Source organism: Capricornis sumatraensis, chromosome 12 (genome assembly GCF_032405125.1).
Source record: "Capricornis sumatraensis isolate serow.1 chromosome 12, serow.2, whole genome shotgun sequence".
Lineage (NCBI taxonomy): Eukaryota > Metazoa > Chordata > Mammalia > Artiodactyla > Bovidae > Capricornis > Capricornis sumatraensis.
In genome coordinates this window covers 41,608,641-41,624,769 of record NC_091080.1, presented here as the reverse complement: position 1 = coordinate 41,624,769, position 16,129 = coordinate 41,608,641, and the positions used below count along the sequence as shown (strand labels likewise).

General features: G+C 35.2%; 1 protein-coding gene across 1 annotated transcript in view; it reads left to right on the top strand.

The window, feature by feature from the left end:
* PAN3 (poly(A) specific ribonuclease subunit PAN3) overlaps positions 1 to 16,129 on the top strand; it is a 122,123-nt gene that overhangs the window by 49,277 nt on the left and 56,717 nt on the right. Inside the window, exon 6 of the mRNA XM_068984341.1 lies at positions 11,565 to 11,712. Coding sequence (XP_068840442.1) covers positions 11,565 to 11,712 — 148 coding nt within the window. The remainder of the gene's footprint in view (positions 1 to 11,564; positions 11,713 to 16,129) is intronic.

The following is a 16,129-nucleotide window of genomic DNA, read 5'->3' as shown; positions in this document are numbered from 1 at the left end:
CCGCTGTCCCTGGGATTCTCCAGGCAAGAACACTGGAGTGGGTTGCCATTTTCTTCTCCAATGCATCAGAGTGAAAAGTGAAAGTGAAGTCGCTCAGTCGTGTCCAACTCCTAGCAACCCCATGAACTGCAGCCCACCAGGCTCCTCCATCCATGAGATTTTCCAGGCAAGAGTCCTGGAATGGGGTGCCTTTGCCTTTTCCAAGAGTTTGAGAGCTGCTTCCTACTGACTGCTGTTACTTTTTCACCTTGCATTCATCCCTTAATTCTCAGTGTTTTATCTTTCCCTTTTATCACTATTGAGACTTTTTTGATGTGTATATAGTGACCAAAAGTCACAGCACTTACTTGACCTCTGCCACATCTGACATTGTCATTCATTCTCTTTCCTTGCAACTGTCGTCGTCTCCGCTCTGAGACTGTCCTTTATTAGTGGCTTCCAGGGACCTCGTGTCCTTTGCCATGCCCTCAGGAGCTCTCCCAGGCTCTGTCTTTCTTTTCTTGACCCTCTTCCTTTCTCTGCACATGGCGATCTCCAGTGCCTCCGTCACACCTGACTCATGGATGTGTATGTTTGTTTCCTCTCAGTCCTCTGCACTTATGGTGAATATTAGCTGCTTCTGAACATCCTCATCTCTATAGTGTAACACTGAACAGTCACTGAGTCTAAATTGAATACTTTTAAATCTTTTCCTTCACACCTGTTCTTGCACTCACACACATGTGTACACACTGTCTGCTCTGTCTTGATTGTTGATATCACCCAGTTGTCTAATTTGTGAGCTCTCCTCGATTCTTCTCTCTTCATAACTCCCACTTTCTTTGGCCACTAAGGTCTGTTGATTTGTGGTGCTTTGAAATTCTCTTCCCTGTTAGTGTCTCCACGGTACAGTTTAGGCTCACTTTCACTTCTTACCTGGATTGTTACTGTTGTAATCTCTTACTTGGTTTCCTGATTCTGGTCTTTTCTTTCAAAGCACTACCTGGGTGACTATCTGATCTTGTTTCTTGTCCGATCAGAATCTCTCAGAAAGGTAGGTCACCCCTGCAGACCTCCTGAACTGGTTGTGGTGCCATGGAGAGAAGCATGCGCTTCCCACCTCTGCCTTCGAACATGCTCTCTGCTTTCTGTGTATGCCCGCTATCTTGACTCAGCAAACTTGTCTTTTAAGATTCGACTGAAATGCATGGTCTTAGGACCTAATTAGACAGCATGAAGCATTTGTGCTTTTTTCCATAGCACTTCACATCATGGTCATCAGTGTATGTGTAACTTACAGGCTAGCAGTGAATGGCATTCTGTAGGTACTTAGTGTCTTTTTAGATACATGGATGTTCTGAGCTCTTGTGAGTGTTGGGTTCTGGGTATATTCTGTACCTGTGAAATGCCAGCCTGTGAACTTCTAGAACATAGTGCCTATATTTCAGGTATTTTGTTCTCTACAGTGCCTCATACAGTGCCCAGCACAGTGTCGTGTCTTTTATTATTCAGCTGACTGAATGAATTAACCTGGATTAAAGATTATCTGGTGAGATAAGTATATAGATTCATGACATAAAATACTATTACGGAAAAATCTTTGAAAAGTCTTTAAATATTAATATATGTTAAATTTTGTTATTAAATATGGCAGGATTCTTGGTTAGAGAGAATGCCTCTTAAGTAAATCTTACTATGAAACATGACAGATTTTACTGTTACAGAGTCCTGGATAGAAGATGTACGTAGGTGCACAAGATGGTTATAGCTGTGTAGAGTAATTACTGCCTCCATGGAATGTGGTGATGGTCTCACTCTCTTCTGGACTGCTCATTAACTGACCCAAGTGGACATTTTTGTCTCTTTTAGGGGAGAATGCTTTTTTTCCAACTTTATTGAGACAGTTGACAAACAGGAAGAGTAGTATTAAGAATTAACTAGGTAGAATATTGAGAATGCCTCTGTGTTGATTAATGATCACTGTCATTGGAGAACTTTGATGAGTAAATGATGTAATGGAAGAGGAACGTTTTATTCATTTTTGTCTTTAAATGCCTACTGTCCTCCAGATGAAGATTTTGCTTTTTAATATCCGTTGGTTCTCCTGGTCTCAATTTGAATATTGCATATTCTCTGTGAATTCTGAAGATTCAGAGATGATATGTAAAGAAAAGGAAATGATATATGTGGCTTCATAATTTATAACTCTTAAACTTTCTTAAAACGTTTTTGTAAAAATTATATATGCTTATTGAAAAAACTTCAGATACTACAGAGAAGTACAAAGGAGGAAGCAAAAATGTCCCAAGTTTCCTCACCACCTAGAGATACAATCTCTTTTATCATTTTAGTGAACATTTATTGTTAGAATCCTTTAATACACCTGTTCCCATGCACATAGAAACATCCTCCCTTCCTTCACCCTCCCTTGGCCTTTCTCTTAGGCATATGTGTACCATTTTACAAATAGCAACTTAGCATAATTGTTATATTGTAGCCTAATTTTATTTAGCTTTTCTCAATAGTGGTATGGGCTTCTTTTCATGGTAAATGTATCACTTCCTATGACTTAATGGTTGCACACATGGGTACCATAATCCATATGTATCATAATGTACATAATTAGATCCTTTTTTGAGAGACATTTTAGTTATACCTCCCCCCACCCCCTTTTCAAAATCATTTTTTAAAATGTGTTAACTGGGATCTTTTCTGCTTGTGTGATTTTTTTTCCTTTGCCTAAATTCCTAGATGTGGGAATACTAGGTCAGAGTATGTTTGTGTTTTATTTTGATTCATAGTATCAAACTATTCTCAAGAACAGTGTTAACCATTTCTGATAGACATTGTGAAAGATGAACTGATGAGCCCCTTTGGAAACCTATGTGCCTGTAGTTTCACACTCTTACATAGGGAGAATGACTGTAAGCTGATTCATGGAAATTTTTTTATTTAACTCCCTCATACATAAGGCTTATTACTAGTTGAGGTTCTGACATACACCTGCTACTTTCCCTTTGGTGGTGGAGGTGGTGGTTTAGTCGCTAAGTCGTGTCCGACTCTTTGCGACCGCATGGGCTGTAGACTGCCAGGCTTCTCTGTCCATGGAATTCTCCAGGCAAGAATACTAGAGTGGGTTGCCATTTCTTTCTCCAGGGGATCTTCCCGACCCAGGAGTCTAACCCAGGTCTCCTGCATTGCAGGCAGATTCTTTAGCAACTTTCCCCTTAAGCTAGTCAAATTATTAGTAAGAGAACTTAAAAGAAGAATGGTGTGAATTTCTTAGAGCCACTAGTAACCAACTGTCCTTCACTGTCCCCACCAATTTGAATCTGACTTATTTAGAAGATCATATTTCCTCTATTGAGGTCTTTTATCAGAGGCCCAGTTTCCTTCAGGAAATTTGTAAATTGTGACTCTAGATTATTTTTCACAATAGTAGTAGTGTTATATGTTAAATTCTAACTTAAAAGATGCAACTTGACTCTTCTTAAGTAGATCAGTTTCTGAATCACCCAGAAGTTGAGTTTATTTTGATAAATTTTAAATTGACCATATTTGGATATGCTTGAAATATGGAGGAATAATCCATTAAGGCCAAAAAAAAAAAAGTGTAGAAATGTGGACATGGATTAGCCATTTGACTTCTCTTTTCTGTCTCACCCTGTTCCTCTTTCTCCTGTGTTATTTATGAACACTGAAGACAGGTAAAAATAGCTCTGAATAGTGCTGCTCTTTATGTCTATAGGTCTCATCTTTTTATACCTTTTAGATAATTTTATCAAGGCAAAATTCTTGCCTATTTTTGCCTTTTGCTCTCTTTATGAGTATCCTCTCTTCTACCTTTCCACCTAATTCATTGTTCTGTGCCCTGCAACACACACATACACTCCCTTCTACCTTAGGCATTAATCTTTTGAATTAGTTCCACTTGGGCCCCTTTGTCACGCTAAGGAGGGAAGAATAGTAAAGATGGGCAATTGGAATCATGACGATGATGTTCAGTTGCCAAGTTGTGTCTGACTCTTTCCGACCCCACGGACTGCAGTATGCCAGGCTTCCCTGTCTGTCCTTCACTATCTCCTGGAGTTTCATAGGTTCTTGAGAAAAGTAGATATGGCTGAGATTAATATCAACATTTTATCTCAGTTTCTCTTTTAATGATTTAATTCAGTCAAAGATTGTGGAGTCTTTACCTGTTCAGCCTGATTGGATTTCAGCAGTTAAGTTATTAATAAAACTTTCCTTCTCTTTCTTTCTTCCCATTTTTCCTTCGTTTTCCCCCTTTTCTTTTCTTTTTCTGCTTTTCTATACTTTTTTTTATCCTGGCTGAAAGTAGAAAATGAACTGGAATTGAGCAAGATTGGAGTCAGGTTGGTTCATTGGAATGATGGTGGCCTAGACTGGGGTTCTGACAGTGACATGGGTGGATGAAGTAGGCTCCATGACTTGATGCTTCAAAGATACCTGCATTATCAAAAGGATGGTTGTGAAATAATTTATCTGTTTAGTAGAAAGCACAACAAAATTTGAGAAATCAAAATCATAATACATAAAAGTTTATAAGTATATCAAAAGAATTTTATAACTATATTCCATGTGTTCAGGAAACTGGGGAAAAGATTAAACATGTTAGTACAGACATGAAAAACATTTTAAAAAATTAAAATCATACTTCTAAAGTTAAAAACTACAGTATCTGAAATGAAAAATATATTTGATGTAATTAATGACAGATTGAATATTATATAAGAAAAGATTAGTGAACTGAAAGACATAGTGCTAGAAATTGTCCAAAAAACAGAGAAAAAGTGAGCCATGGGAGAACATGAGGCCTGACACACTTTTTTTACTCCGTGAAGCAGGATAGGGCACGCAGAAAAGATACTTTAAGAAATAGTGGGCCCAAAGTAAAAAAAGGACTGGTGGGCAGATATTTTCCAAATTGGATGAAAATGGTAAGCCTATGGATCCATGAGCTCAGTGGACACAGGCACAAAACAAACATGGGAGACGGGAAACTGCACTAAGGCACACCAAATAAGCAGCCAGAGGGGAAAAGATACTCATTTTTGAGGAATAAAGATATAAATAACAGCATATTTCCTGTTGGAAACAATGTGAGCCATAAGACAGTGGAGCAATTAAAATACAGGAAGATTTAAAAAAAGTCAACTTAGAATTCTGTTCATGGGAAAAATACGAGAGTGCAGTTCCATGAGTGCATTTAAAGACATGTGAAATTTTGAATAAAATGTGCAGTTTAGTTACACTTTCCACAGTTACACATTGTTAATTTTATGATTTTGAAAATACACTCTGGTTATGTAGGATGATATCTTTGGGGAAAGACGGAATTACTTCAAAATTACAATTTCTTAAAAAGTAAAGTAAGTACCTTTTTAAACATGCAAGAGTTGAAAAGATTCACCAGCAATAGATGTGTACTTTAGTAGACATTAAAGTATTGGGTTGGCCAAAAAGTTCACTCAGTTTTTCCTTTTATGGAACATCTCAAATGACTTTATTCTCCAACCCAGTACTTTGGATAGAAGGAAGAAAACTCTGTGCAATCTGGATCTGTACAAAGAAATGAAGAGAACTGGGAATAGTAACTACATAAGTAAATGTAAGGAACTTGCCCCTTATTCTGTAAGTCTCTTTGAAAGATAATTGACCATTGAAAGCAAAAATGGTAATAGTGTACTGTAGGGTTTATGGCATATGTAGAAGTAAAATACATGATGATTATAGCAGAGTCTGGGAGGGGAGAAGTGGAAGTTTAATATTGTTACCATGTTATACTATATCTGAAGTAGTTTAAAACTCAAAAGTGTTAAGTAGTTGTTATCTACAGAATCATGTCTTCCCCAAATTCTCACGTTTAAGCCCTCACTCTTTTTTTTTTTTAAGTTCTCTTAATGTGACAGTATTTGGAAATGGGCTTTTAAAGATTTAAGTAAGGTTAAATGTGGTTGTAGGGATGGGCTGCAATCTAGTATGATTGGTGTTCTTGTAAGTAGATGCAGAAGTACCAGGCTTTCATACACACAGAGGAAACACTTGTCGTAGTGAGGACACGTGAAAGGATGGCTTTCTGAAAGCCAAGCAGAGTGGCCTCAGAATAAACCGACGCTCTTGGCTCCTTCATCTTGGACTCTCGTTTTCTAGAATTGTGGGAAGATAAGTTTCTGTTGTTCAGGCCGCTCAGTGTGTGCTGTTCTGTTGTGGCCCTAGCGGACTAAGATAGGCAGTGGTAGGTTACGTATGTGTACTGTCAAATCTGTAATAGATAATGGTAGAGACTTCAGTTCTCTGTCAATAATGGAAGAGGAAGAAAATGAGGAAGAAAATGGGAGACTTGGACAACTCTATTAGTTTCTTTGTAGGGTGCTCTGTGCAGCAACAGCATGATGAATATTCTTTTCAGGTGACCACAGAATGTTAACCAAGATAGAACAACCAGTTGGAACAAATCTCAGTGAATTCTAAAGGGTTCAGGTCGTGCTAATGTGTTCTCTGACCACAGTAGAATTAAATTAGAAGCAAGTTACAGACATTTGGGGGCTTTCCTTATAGCTCAGTTGGGAAAGAATCTGCCTGCAATGCAGGAGACCTGGGTTCATTTCCTGGGTCAGGAAGATCCCCTTCCCACTCCAGTATTCTTGCCTGGAGAACCTCATGCACAGAGGAGCCTGGTGGGCTGCCGTCCATGGGGTCCCAAGAGTTGGACACGATTTTGTGACTAAGCCACCACCATGACCAACAGATCTTTGGAGAATCTTCAAGTATCCAGAGACTGAATAACACACTTCTTTGACATGTGTCAAAGAAGAATTAGGAAGGGAAATTTTAAAGTGTTTTGAATTGAATGAAAATAAAAACATGCCACCTGGTGTGGAATATCATTGAAGCAGTAATGGGAGGGAAATTTATAGCACTAAATGCCTCTGTTGGAAAGGTTCTAGAAAGAGTGATCTCAGCTTAAGAAACTAGAAAGAGGAGAACAAATTAAATCCAAAGAAAGCATAAAAAGGATGAATCTTAATGATGCAAAGTGAGAGAAGGTAGTAAAAAACCGAGTACATATGTACATATGTAAGATTCATTCATACTAAATTCTAGAACATACAGACAAAAAGCTATAGTGACAAAAAGCTTATCAGAGGTTCCCTGGAGTTCAGAGCAGCAGAGCAGAGAGGAACAGGAGGGATCAGTTTCATATAGACTTATGGGAACTTTTGGGCATGATGGATGTAGTCCTCCTTGATTTGGGTAATGGTGGTCCACCTATAACAGAGTTTACCCTGAAATATGTGTGATTTATTCTGTGTTGATTATATTTAAATAAAGCTGTTGACATGATGGTCCACCTATGTTAAGAATTAACAGAGTTTACTCTGAAATATGTGTGATTTATTCTATGTCGATTATATCTAAATAAAGCTGTTAAGAAACTTAACCAGTTCATTTATATTTCATTCGGAGAGCAGAAAGATTACTGAGAGGAGCTTATGAAGCCAATAAGTAGTAAAGCAAATGGAGCTCATTACAAGGAGCAGCACTGTGGAAGGCATTTTACAGTTTTATGAGTTTATTGTGTTTTTAAAAAGCCTGACCGTATTCAGAAATAGTGGTGATTTCTCAATCATTCATCACATCACCTTAAGACAACTTTCTTTTTTCAACAGATCTTTTGGCAGGTTTGCAGTGAAATATTAAGTGATATTTTATGTTGTGTTTTTATTCAGTATAAACCTCTTCCTGTCATTCTAATAAAAAAAATTAATGGCTGAACTTTTTATTGTTGCACTGTTTATTAAATTATTCTCTTAATTCATGAGACTAATTTATTGTGTTCTTAGTAAGTACTCTTGTTTGTAGTGGAGTGCAACAGACTATTAAATACTGAATTATACTTTAAAAGGAACAGTTTCCATGAAATAATATGATAGTAGGAAAGCATAAACTTATAAACTAGAAACATCATCCAAAAATTACTTCATTTGTGGGACTTCCCTGGTGATCCAGTGGTTAAGATTCTGAGCTCCCAATGCAGGAGGCCTGGGTTAATCCCTGGTCAGGGAACTAGATCCCACATGCTACAACCAAGAGTTTGTATGCCACACCCTAGGGTTCGGATGCTGCAATCCAGAGTTCACATTCCACAACTAGGACTTGGCACAGCCAAATTAAAAAAAGAATTGCTTCATTTGTTAAAAAACAAAGATAACTTTATCCGTCATTTGTAAAATAAGACATATTCTATCATTTTGGTTGGGATCTGTGAATTGAAGCATTAATTATTATTTCATTTAAAATATATATAATGCTAATAACTACAACAGTGCTTTTCAAGCTAAAGGTCAGGCCTCTTCGTATACTTCCGTCTGGAGAGTATAGGCAGGGGTCATATCCAGATGTTGGGTGGTCCCAGTTTGAAGAATTCACTAAATGCACTTGGTTGTTTTGGGTGTGACAATTGCAGTGTAAATTTAAGTGTGTGAGAACCCAAAACTCTATTGATAAATTCTCACTGTGTGAATGTTTGCTATTTGACTTATATAAACGTTGATTTTTTTTTCCTCCTCAAATGTACACTTAGAGCTGTGTAAGATATGAATGAAAATTAGGATTTAAAATATGAATAGAAATTATAAATTATGAATGGAAATATATGTTAGAAAACCCACAAGTTTAATATAATAGGAGCACGTTTGGAGAGTTATGACAGGCTTGTCTAACTCATAGGGAAGGAATAATAAAACCTTGATTTTTTTCCCCACTATTATGCTTTGCATTTATGCCATTCTCTTTAGTGTTGTTGAAGTTAGACAAATTTATATAACCCAAGTCCTTGAGTCTTCTTTTGCATATAACCTTCACTTCCTAAAGCTGAAATAAATTGCTTATTTTCTGGTTAACAGAGATTACATTTTAACAAGATACTAGTTTTAGTTACCAGTTTTGCCTTAGCTCTAAAAAAGTATTCTTTTTAATATGTTAAAGGTGTGTGCCTATGCTATTTTGGTATTTTATAAAACTTATTTCTGTTATAAACCAGTTATATTAAAGTGGTTTTAAGAATGCACCTTTTTATTGCACTTATTATTTTAACTAATTTTATCTTGAAAAAGTATTCTCCTTGCTACAGTAATTTCTTACTAAGTATTTTTGATAGTTTTCTAATCTGGCTAGAGGAATTTGTATTATCTGTTAATAATAGTAGCTCTGCTCTCATTCCTAGATTTTGGTTTTTGTGTGTGTGTGTTACACCTACTGTGTAATTCTTTTTTCTGCCATTTAAATCCTTTAACCTTTTCTCACATCTCAAATAAACTCATCTGAAATAAACTCGAAAACCACCTACCCAAGAGAAATAAATGCCTTGCAATCTTAAATCAGGGAAAAAAAGGAGGGAGGTCTTTAGGTCCTTCTTTTTACTTTTTAAGTAAAATTCACTGCAGGTGAGTTTTTTGGATCTTTGGTTGTTGAATCCCTAAAAGTTGCAGTTTAGTATAAATTTTCATAGTTAATTTTAATAATCTCTATTGTAATACATTTGAAGGCCCTCTATAATTTGTTATAATGACATTTCATATATAATTTATTTGGAGAAAGTAAAACAGACTCCTCTCCTTTTTCTCCTTTATAGGATCCCTTAAAAATAGTCTTTCAGATGAATTTAAAATATATTTGATTTACAGAAACTCAGCTTTGTAATTAGACTCCTGTTCATGGTAAACATATGGTATGAATGAAATGGAAACTAGATAATCTCTGTGTGTCAGGATTAGATTAGCTTTAACTTTCTTTATCTAAATTTACTGTTTCCTAGTAATTTTGTAATCCTCAAATCCCCATCTCTCCTAGGTGTTTTGAGCTCTTGTAACCAAGTGACCTGATTGATTTTTTTACTTTCTTCTTCTAAAATAGTTTTAGCACTCACTGGTGCACACTAATTTAGCTCTGAAGTGATCCTGTTGATAATCATTTATATCTAGGGATTACTATGTCAGTAAAATGCATGGGCTCATTGGCCACACTTTTAAAGAAGATGCCAGTGTTTTTGAAAACTTGAGCATTTGGAAGATTTTAAAATAGACATAACTGACAGGAGAGGACTTTTTTTTCCTTTGGAAAATATATTTTGATTCAGTTCAGATTCTTTTTTTTTTCTTCACAATTTCACATTTTAGATAAGGCAGTAAAAGAAGTTCTCTGTGTATCTGCTGCTGCTGCTAAATTGCTTCACTCGTGTCTGGCTTTATCTAGTATATTTTAATAAAAAGTTAGCATTTTTTCTGTACTTTATCACTTTGTATTTAATTTTTGCTGGAATATAACTAGTAAAATATCATTTGCTTTAGAGTTTACAATGAAGTTAGCCTTGTAGACTTGCTGTTTTCCAAATCTGGTATTTTGAACTCTCTTGGCAATTTTAAATGTCATTCATTTCAAATAAGGAAGTTGTCCTTGGATTGTACAGTGATTAGTCCATCTTTTTATTTTATGCCTTCTATGGAAATACATTTTTCCATTCTAATGATCAATTCTGAAATATTTTAAGTGATTAATTTTTTTCATGGTGATTCAGTGTGTTTTAAATTTAGTTTGTATATGTGTGTGTGTGTATTTATATATATATGTGTGTGTGTGTATACACACTGAAAATGCGGGCTGAAGTATGAACATACTAAATTATCTCTTTGGTTAACTCTTTTGGAAGTTGAATTCAAATATCAATATGTCAATGATCATTGAATCTTCATTGTACTTAAACATGTGGATCACTATTTCTGAAAAATATTTAGGATATTCATTTGTTTCAGATGGATGAAATATAGACCATTTATGGATTTGAGTTACAGTTTCATAATGTCCTAGTAGTTCTTAATCCCAAAGGCACCACGCTGCTTAACTAGATACAGTGTGCCTTTGTACAACTGGGAGAAAAGTTTTCTCATGTAATCTCATTGTAAAATATTTTTAATAAAGCGGAAGTTACATGCAATACTTTGCAGACATTGGGGCCTCTATTATGTTTTTCTTATATCTTGATTCCTCTCACGTTTGCCTTATATTTAACTGTTTTTCTCATTTTTACTGTTACTTAGCTAGTGGCACCATATTATTGGGGAGATGTCTTAAGTGCTTATAAAGGAGGAAGTGATTAATTTTGGAATAAAGGCAGTTTTGACCTTTATCCTGGTAGAAGTGGTTTAAAGATATTAAATTTGAAACTTTTTGCTCAGTTTTGAGGTAGTTTTAACTTCCCAGTTCTCTAAAATATAGTATTAGGATGGTTGGATAATGATGTATATTTGACAATAAAGGCAGATTTTCTTGTTTCAAAGTTAAATTCCCCAAGTGAAATGATTAAAACCTTCAAATTTGATGGAAAATTTTTCTTCCAGAAATTTAATTATCCCAGTCCAAAATGTGGAAACTAAAAAGCCTTGGAAATCCTTTCAGTAAAATATTTTACTTGGTAAATAGAGTACTGTGGAATAATACCTAGTAAATTCAGTGTCTTTTTTTTGGGCTTCAAATGTGTTAACTTACTATATTTAATTTTCAAATAGACACCAAATCCTACTGCAAGTGAGTTTATTCCCAAAGGAGGATCAACCTCCAGGCTGAGTAACACGTCCCAGTCACATGCGTCTGCCTTCTCTCAAGTGTTCTCTCACCCATCCATGGGGACTCCTGCTGCTGCCGGATTAGCACCAGGTAAGTTGAGTAACTGTTTCCAGTGAGTTCCAGGTAGCGAATCTCTAAGCACCATTTGCTGTTAGTTTACCAGACCTGAAAACATTATTAATTTTATGTTCTAGGTTTTGGTACCATAGACCAAGTGTGTAGTTAAAAATTTTAAAGCAGAATTTAAATTTAATGAATAAAAGTTAAATATAACTTTAAAAGCACAAAAGTAAATTTAAAGGAGAAAATAGTTATTGAGGAACAAATATCCAGATCATAATATTTCCTTTTTTTTTATTAGCATGCTAATGCTATTTCACTCAGAAACTTGAATAAGAGCATCAAAACTTGAATATTGATGTGCTTCAAGGTCCTCCTTTAGAAATAAATTTCTAAAAGAATAATTTATATCATTCTAAATTAAAGTTTAGATGTATTGCGTTTTGGGTGTTTGATTATAAATCTGTAGTAGTAGTAAAGTATTATAAACAGTGGCAGGAAAGCAGTGTGAAGGGTTAGGGGTCATCTCAACACTTATTCCAAGTTTACCCCAAATGGCAGCGGAGGAATTTGAAGAAGTGCACTTGTACATCAGGGATCCTGAGGCATAGTTTAGAGTAGCCCTATTTTCTTAGAAGGTCTTCTCTTTTATCTAAAAATTCATGCAGATTTTGTATTCTGCTTCCTAGCATAAACAGTCCTATAAAAATATGTAAATTTTCTTAGATAATTAGCGTTACCCATTCCTATTGCTGTGAACCTTAATTAGAAAAGTAAGGTATATTGAATTCATAGTAAGTGCTGAGTGGGTTATATAAAGTCTGTTCAATGGTTGAGCTGCCCAACCAGATGATGTTTCTAGAACCTTTAACGGATAATCATCCGTTGATGACTTAGTCTTGAATGTTAAAAAGCAAAACCAGAAACAAAGTGAAATACTGCATGCTAAATGAAGCCAAAAGATCCATCTGGATTAGCTTGGAACTAGTCCTGTCTCCAGGTCTTAATCTAATCAGTAGTGGTGCTAAATGATTGGCTTTGATACTGATACTGAAATCAAGGACTGTTTTTAGAATAAGAATGAAAGAAAATAATGGTAACTTTATGGAACAGGTTTAGTGTGTTAAGCGTCAAGTGTATTCAGAGGCTTAGTAACCTTGTGTTGCCAAGGATTTTGTCAACACCTCCTTCCCCTCACCTCTCCCTCTATTTCTCCTTCCCTCCCTTCCCACGCATTTCCTACTCATCTTCCCCCCCCCACCATGAGCGTTTGATCATTTTATTAACTAAATGTAAGCTAAGAATTGTATCCCTCTCTGGTGAGACTTTTAAGGTAGTTTTGTGTGCAGGGCTTTGAGATATACCTTGCAACTCCTTCCTCCTTGCTTATGCCTTTTTACCTTTTCTTCTCTTTGGCTCTTTTCAGATTCAGGTAAAATTGTAAACCTTTTCCCTTTTTTCTTAGAGAGCAGTGTCAGAATTGAATACCCCTGGTAGCCTTAAAGTGTTACTTGTAAGTAACATGCTCCTGTGATTTGCCTCCCATTGAGGTGTGTCTGCACTGTTTGCATGAGCACAGGCTGCATGTCAGCTGTACAGCTAAGATTTCCTAGAGGTTCTCTAGACATCTGAGCAGTGTTTATAAAACACCCATGGCCATGGAATCCATATGCCACTCAGAAAACTTTGGCTTTCTTAATTAAGTACCAATTTATTTTGACCTAACAGCACCTCTTCCCTTGTTTAATAAGTAAACATTTTGTTCACATCTTTGATCAGGCTAATTTAAGCTAAAAGTTAGGCTTTTAAAGTATTGGATGAATGTAAAATGTCAATGGGAATTTTGGATATTAAAAACATTTAATTATAGTGCTGTGATACTGTTAAAGCTTTCCAGTTGGTATTAATTTGTGTGTAGATAGGTGTTTCATTGGTCCCAGTTGGGTTTCACAGTTTAGGATGAAATGAATTTAAAACTCTTCTGCATAGCTCTAACATTAAAATAGTCATTCTTCTTTTAATGAAAGGATTGATAATTACTGTCTGAAACCGCTGGTAATAGGTCAGTATGTTTTATTAAAGGTATTCCTGAATTCTTCATGCTGACTATATAAAAATTGTCCTTCAATCAAATGACAGTCAACTAGGCTAAAATATTTCCCCGAAACACTGGAGTGATCATGGTTTTACATTTACTATTTCTTCATATTTTCTCTTTTTAGTTAATGGCGTAACACTGTGAAGATGAACAAAGGAAAAAAAAATGTGTACTTTCTGCAAAACATTTTATCCCTTCAGTGTTTTCCGTTACTTCTTACTCATAAATACTATTTTTTTTCAAGGTCTAAGAAAGGTTCTTGGAATTTTCACTTTTAGGTTGTACAATAAGAAAGGTCATAGGAGTTCATTTACCTGTGTTAGTGGTGATTTAATTGATCTTCGGTCCTCCTCATCTTAGTGATAATTTTCAGTTATAAAGTTTCATTTTCTCTTTTTCTTCAATTTCTATTCCAGAAATTATCCTTGAAAATATGTCAAATTACTGTTTTACTAAAAAATATGAAACCTTAAATATTTTGGCACTCAGACATAAGCTAGAGCAATATCATTTTTATTATGTATGAAAAAATCCATATTTAAATACATTTTTTGATGAAAAAATGTAAAAATATTTGAGCAAAGTTGAGTAGATGTTAAGATTTTGTATTTCCTCATATTGTAAGGAACAAAAAACATAATGCCTGGAACAGAGTAAAAGTAGATCCTGAGTGAATTGAGTTCTTTTAAAGCTTGTTTTAATCACTTTAAAAACATAATTTGTATTTTTAAAAAGTTTTAATGCAAGAAGTAAAACTTTATACAAAAGTTATTTAAATTGAAATAGATTTAAATTAATTAACAATAAATTAATTTTAATTTAAAATTTAAAATAGGTTTAAATTAAAATTGAATTGAATTTAAAATGTATTTAAAAGTGTTCAAAATATGCAGCACATGTTAAATTTCCATTGACTTGTATATACAGTTTATATTTTAAGAAATGCAGGAGCTATAGGTTTAGTTGTTTTCTGCGCATATAACCTGAGAACAGTAGCTACATTTCTAAGTATCTTCTACAAAGATAATTATAAGAATATTTGGGATATGGCACTTGACTTATTGTCTTCGAGAACTTCTTCAGTTATATTAGCATTGAAGCTCTAATACTTTGGCCACCTGATGGGAAAAGCCAACTCATTGGAAAAGACCTTGATGCTGGGAAAGATTGAGGGCAAGAGGAGAAGGGGTTGACAGGGGATCAGATAGTTGGATGGCATCATTGACACAATGGACATGAGTTTGAGCAAACTCCAGGAGATAGTGAAGGACAAGAAAGCTTGGTATGCTGCAAAGAGTCGGACACAACTTAGTGACTGAACAACAATTATATACATATTTTTTATTTGTAAATATGCAATTTTCTCTGTTTTCATTTATTGTCCTCCTGGAGGTTCACAGCCTTCCAAAGTCAAGAATCACTGGTTTAACACACCCTTGGCAAAATTTTATTTCACAAGTATGATATAGTAAGAATACTTCTAAAGTAGTATTTAAAGATAAATTTTTCTGTTTAGCTTTAGGCTTCCCTAATGGCTCAGTGGTAAAGAATCTGCTTGCAGTGCAGGAGATGCAGGAGACACCGGTTCCATCTCTGGGTCAGGAAGATCCCCTGGAGGAGGAAATGGCAACCCACTCCGGTATTCTTGCCTGGAAAATCCCATAGACGGCAGAACCTGACAGGCTGTGGTCCATAGGGTCACAAAGAGTTGGACAGGTCTGAGCCACTGAGCACTAGCTTTAGGCAATCCATTTTTAGAATAGCTTTTAGAAATGAAAATATGACTATACTGAAGACAGTTTATACTTTAATTTTTTGTGCCATGAAAAAGAATTTTTATTATGTGAACTAATTGCTGAGTGATTTTCTGTTAGATTTTTTCCTTTGAGTATTTTGAGTTGGTAGTAGACTTTAAACTTAGTTACCTCAGTCTTGGTCACAATTTGTTTGAAGGTGATTTTAAGAGAGGTATTTACAGGAATGTATATATATTTCTGGGTAGTGTTCTTTAATATATCATGGGGTGGTTTAATGCACAGTTGAGCATCTCTTGTTCTGCTTAATTGTGTGTGGACACTTGGGAGAGGTAGAGGAAATTCTTGAATTTGAAAATGCCATTATTGATTTAGAAATGAGAAAAAGAGATAGAAGTCACTTTTTAGCATTTTTAAATATTCATCCCTTCAAGATAAGAATGGTGCAGGTTTTTGGACTGTGAATGTATTTTATTGTAAATTATGGTGAATCGTGGGTGATTTTTAACAGAAGCATTTAATTATTATACTAGAGCTATCATTATTAAATAATTGTATTCCTTTGTTAAAATTCAATTGTATTATTTTAGGAAAA